General features: G+C 40.0%; 1 protein-coding gene across 1 annotated transcript; it reads right to left on the reverse strand.

Annotated features, from left to right (window-relative positions):
* Positions 1 to 1,185: 1,185 nt before the first annotated feature.
* On the reverse strand, positions 1,186 to 3,897 carry LOC111887357 (protein CANDIDATE G-PROTEIN COUPLED RECEPTOR 7). The gene is made up of 2 exons (XM_023883523.3): positions 3,278 to 3,897; positions 1,186 to 3,190 (listed from the first exon to the last, which is right to left on the reverse strand). Exons 1-2 carry the CDS (start codon positions 3,723 to 3,725, stop codon positions 2,475 to 2,477), a joined length of 1,164 nt encoding a protein of 387 aa, XP_023739291.1. The 5' UTR covers positions 3,726 to 3,897; the 3' UTR covers positions 1,186 to 2,474.
* Positions 3,898 to 4,241: the final 344 nt, after the last annotated feature.

The following is a 4,241-nucleotide window of genomic DNA, read 5'->3' on the forward strand; positions in this document are numbered from 1 at the left end:
AGCACTAATGATAGCGAAATGGTTTGATTAAATTGAAAATTGTTTGTCAATTCAGTTATCAAAATATGACATCTTTGCATATGAAAATAAGATATGTGGTAAAAAGATTTTCTACTATGTATAGAAGGTTGGTATTTGTTGCATTAATACTTGAACTTCCTAAAGGTAAATACGTGCCACAATTCTCATGATAAAGTTTTGGTAAATATTTTTGGTTTACTAAATGAAGATAATATGTAGATATGTATGATATTGATTTACTTGAGAAAAGAGAGGTAGCTATACCTTGTATTCAAAGTATGTCGATGTGTGTGACGTCGGTTTCAATTTGAGCCTTTCTGTCATGATGATGCTCGGGAACGCTTCGTAGAGTAGCAGATATGTACCGAGCATAAGCCAAGGTAGTTGAGAAGCGTGGTCTCACCGAGCAGTCTTTGAGACTGAAATTTGATGTGGTTGTTGTGTCGAGCTCCGATGTATGTATATAAATGCAACGTGTTTGGTCTGTGGTTCCTGCTGTCCAGTCACGGTGGAAAGTTGTCCATAGAAACATTATTAGAGGAAATTCGCATGCGTCCCGATGATGGGGATGAGATCCACAGCCAACGTCGGGTAGAGGATTATATTTCTATGCCCATTGAGGGAAACTTTGTGTGATTGATCAACAGTGCACACTCCATGAGTTCCCTACAAATGCTCTACTGATCCAACTTTACTCTGCGAGCTTGTCGTTGGCACGTTCTGAGTGTCGCGGCGTTGGAGCAGTTATCTTGAGAAGAGGACACACTCATGTTTGATTGTTAATATGTTTTCTTGAAATCATATACCGATTAAGATTTCGATCGCTTCGAATCATTTTGTGGAGTAGTAGCAGTAGCGTACTGCTCTTTTCCCCTCTTTTTTGGGAAAAAAAAATAGAGGGGTTTAGATCGCAACGTATATTCTGAATGCGTGTTTCTTCTCTCTCTTTTTTTCTTCTGGAAAATCTAGTCATCTGAACCACATTTTTTAGAATTAGATTTTGCTAGATTGGCTTGCAAGTTGCAACACATGAGCGTTAAATAGCTGAATGGCTAAATTTCTTGCAAAATAGTCCATTTTAATTTGGTGTTGATGTGGCCCATCACCATGAGAAACGCTAATTTGAGAGAAAACTCAAATTAAAACGCCTTTGTAAAAGCCCAATTGGTAAATGCTAATTTTTATTCTTATTTTTGAACGTATTGGTCCAATTGGACACAAACAAAGGGAAGGATACCACTTGTAGGCCCACTTATCCTTTCATCGACTTTTGCGGTGAAAGTCTTGCAGCCGCCTCTCTTACGATCGATAATGGAGATGCCCAAAAATAGAACGACACAGGCAACCAGCGATGGGGGTTTCTTCACTGGAGGACGACGTCTGAAGAGACCAACAACGGAGTTCGTCGGCGCCGCTGCTTTCCTGCGCTGTCAGGTAGCTCGTAACGATCGGAGATGGGTTGTTCCTTGTCGGAACTCGCTGTTTGCAAGAGCTGGTCGTAGCAGCGATTTTCTGGTGACGGGCGGCGATAGTTTTTTTTTTCGTTCCCTGCTGGAGATCGTCACTGGAAGAGGAGGACCGGAGCTTAGTTCGTCTGCGATGCCGGAGCTCGACGAGATTGGTTTGTAGGTCTTTGATGGGTTTGCGTCTCAGAATGGCGTCGGTGGGGCAGGAGACGACCGTTGGTGTCGTCGGCGTCAGACGCAGATAAGATTGAACCGTCGTCGGAGGCCCTTCGTCGGCGTTGGAAGCGACTGAAGGTTCTTCGGCTGAGGTCGCCGTAGAGATTGAGCTGGAGATTCTTGAGGAAGAAGAAGACGCCCCACCCGAAAATGTTGTTGATCTCAGATGTCTTTTCTGTAACTTTCTCGTTTCCGAATGGTTGGTTGATTGAGAGGCAGCATGAACAGATGTATTTCTTGTAACTTTATGCAACATTTGAGTTGTAAATTGTAATTTTCGAAATTTGTACTAGGCAATGCCATTTCTTCTATCCCGTTTTTTTTACATAAAAGTAAAATGTGAATATTGTAAAATTCTGAATTCATTCTTTCAAAAATATCTTATGTATCTTGGTGAAAGAACAAACCATTTTGGGGCTTTTGACATGTATAAACATAAAAGCTGTGTTTACAAGCAACAAGTTTAGAAAATGAGACTAGCTTCTGTCTCTTTGGTGTGTGTTTGGTTCTGATTGGCAGAAATCGAAATGAAATCCTTTTTGTTTTCTGTTTGGTTTGATAAATGTAAAAAGATTACAGTATAAAAAAAAGTTCATGTTCCAAAAAAAGTCAAGTTTGAATAAAGGGGAGGAATGGCATAGAAACAACCCAAAAGTATGATAATTTGCAAAGCTAAATTACGATGGGAACTTCTGAAATCAACTAAAGCTACCCATCAACCTACCAGTAAAGAACAAAGCTAAAACTCAAACTTAAAACACTCAAATTGTTCTACGAAAAGCTACTTGAAACTCGCACACTAAAATAGGAAGAAGGGCTAATCTGGACTGCTTTTTTATCATCATCCTCATGATCAAGTGGCCTAAAAATGAAAAACATCACCACACATACCACAAGAATACTGATTTCCTGTACCCCATAATTCATCCATGCGGGAAATAATCCACGAACAAGAAACCTCGTAAAGAGCACGTATAAAAAAACCACAATCCCAAATAGGCACAACCTGACCAGATTCATAGCAGCATTCGCATCAGCCTCACGATTCTTCTTCAACGAGATAACTGACAACACTATAGGGACGAAAATAACAAAGCAACAGATGATATCTAAGCTTGTAGAACTATAGGTCCAACGTTCCCGGTATATATTATAAGGTCCGTCGAATTTCCATATCAATATAGAATCTACATTAGCCCAGACCTGAACTATGATCACAAACATCAAAATCACTATTTCACATTCTTCCAAATACGGCTTCCACAAACACCATCCAGTACCGATCAACGTGATCACGGTAAACAAAAGCACAGTCCTGATAAGCTGAAATATGTAAAATAAGCCATCGAATCCATGAGGAGTACCTGTAACCTTCACAAAATATAGATCGGCTGCCGCACATATAAGCTGAACATAATTCATAAGAAGTAACCCACCCATGAGTAAATGGATCCCGTGAAAACATCGTTTGTTCTTTATCCAAAACCCTAGAAAACGCAAATAAATGAAGGAGGAAAAGAAGTAAAGAAACGGAAGGTGCGTTAGCCCTGCTGATAAATAGTTTCTGGTAGTACCATCATCCATGTTGTAGAGCTCTGCACGGCCTTCCGTAGTCACAAAGGATTCGCCTTCGCCGTTGCAATTGACAAAGAAAAGTGAGTTCATACCCGGATGTGTGACAGGGTATGATTTGTTGAACGCATGGGAAAGATCTTGGAAAGTAAAGACGGCTGAGTTTAATTTGAAATCCAAAGGGCAAATACTAGTGTTTTGCTGGTCTTGCACCTCACGCCGTTGAAGGACGAAACCACTATGCGTAGGATCGAAGGAGGTGGAGGAGTTGACCGTCAGGGAAGATATATCGAAGGATACGTAACCGGCATGTGAGAATTCGAAATCCGAGAAAAAGATCATATGTCGATTATCAGAATAGAGATTCAGAGATATGATATCCGCAGTGGATGGTGCAGTTAAGAGGAAGAAGACGACAACGGAAGTGAGAATTTTTTCTAAAATTATCATTTTGGTTTACCGGTGCGGGCTAACGGCGAAGGAAGGCGGTAGTCCAGAAAAGGTGAAACCGTGAGAGTAGGAGGATTATCCGGTGGTCGCTGAAACCCTTTTAACACAAACAAATAAAGGATAAGAAAAACAGGGATAAAGATGAAAGTTTAAAATTTGAAAAATAAATAACTGGTGTGATGATAAAAGATTCTATACTCTCGATTGCCGTGTTGTATATTAGGAGTGAATCCCGTACTACTTTCAAATATTGGATTTAAAGCAAGATTTATAATTTTTTTTGAAAATGGCAAATATTATTAAAAAATGACCACCGTCTAGCAAGTTGCTAGACGGGGCCAAGAAAACAACAGATTACAATAGCAGTTACAACAAAGATCAATGATCTCAAATACAGCTTAGAGGACATGCAGACCATTCTACCCACTTGAGATTACAGTTTGTTCTCCTATGTTTTAGCCAAGGATACACCATTGAATTCACTCCATCTATAATCTTAGAGGGGGAAGTACGTAT

The sequence above is a fragment of the Lactuca sativa genome, chromosome 4 (assembly GCF_002870075.4).
Source record: "Lactuca sativa cultivar Salinas chromosome 4, Lsat_Salinas_v11, whole genome shotgun sequence".
NCBI lineage: Eukaryota > Viridiplantae > Streptophyta > Magnoliopsida > Asterales > Asteraceae > Lactuca > Lactuca sativa.

Excerpts from the sequence above, each read along its gene's own strand:
- LOC111887357 (XM_023883523.3), bottom strand. The coding sequence starts at position 3,725 with ATGATAATTTTAGAAAAAATTCTCACTTCCGTTGTCGTCTTCTTCCTC. Across the intron at positions 3,191-3,277 it reads GCTCTACAACATGGATGATG|GGTTTTGGATAAAGAACAAA; the intron begins GTACTACCAGAA and ends TGCGTTTTCTAG.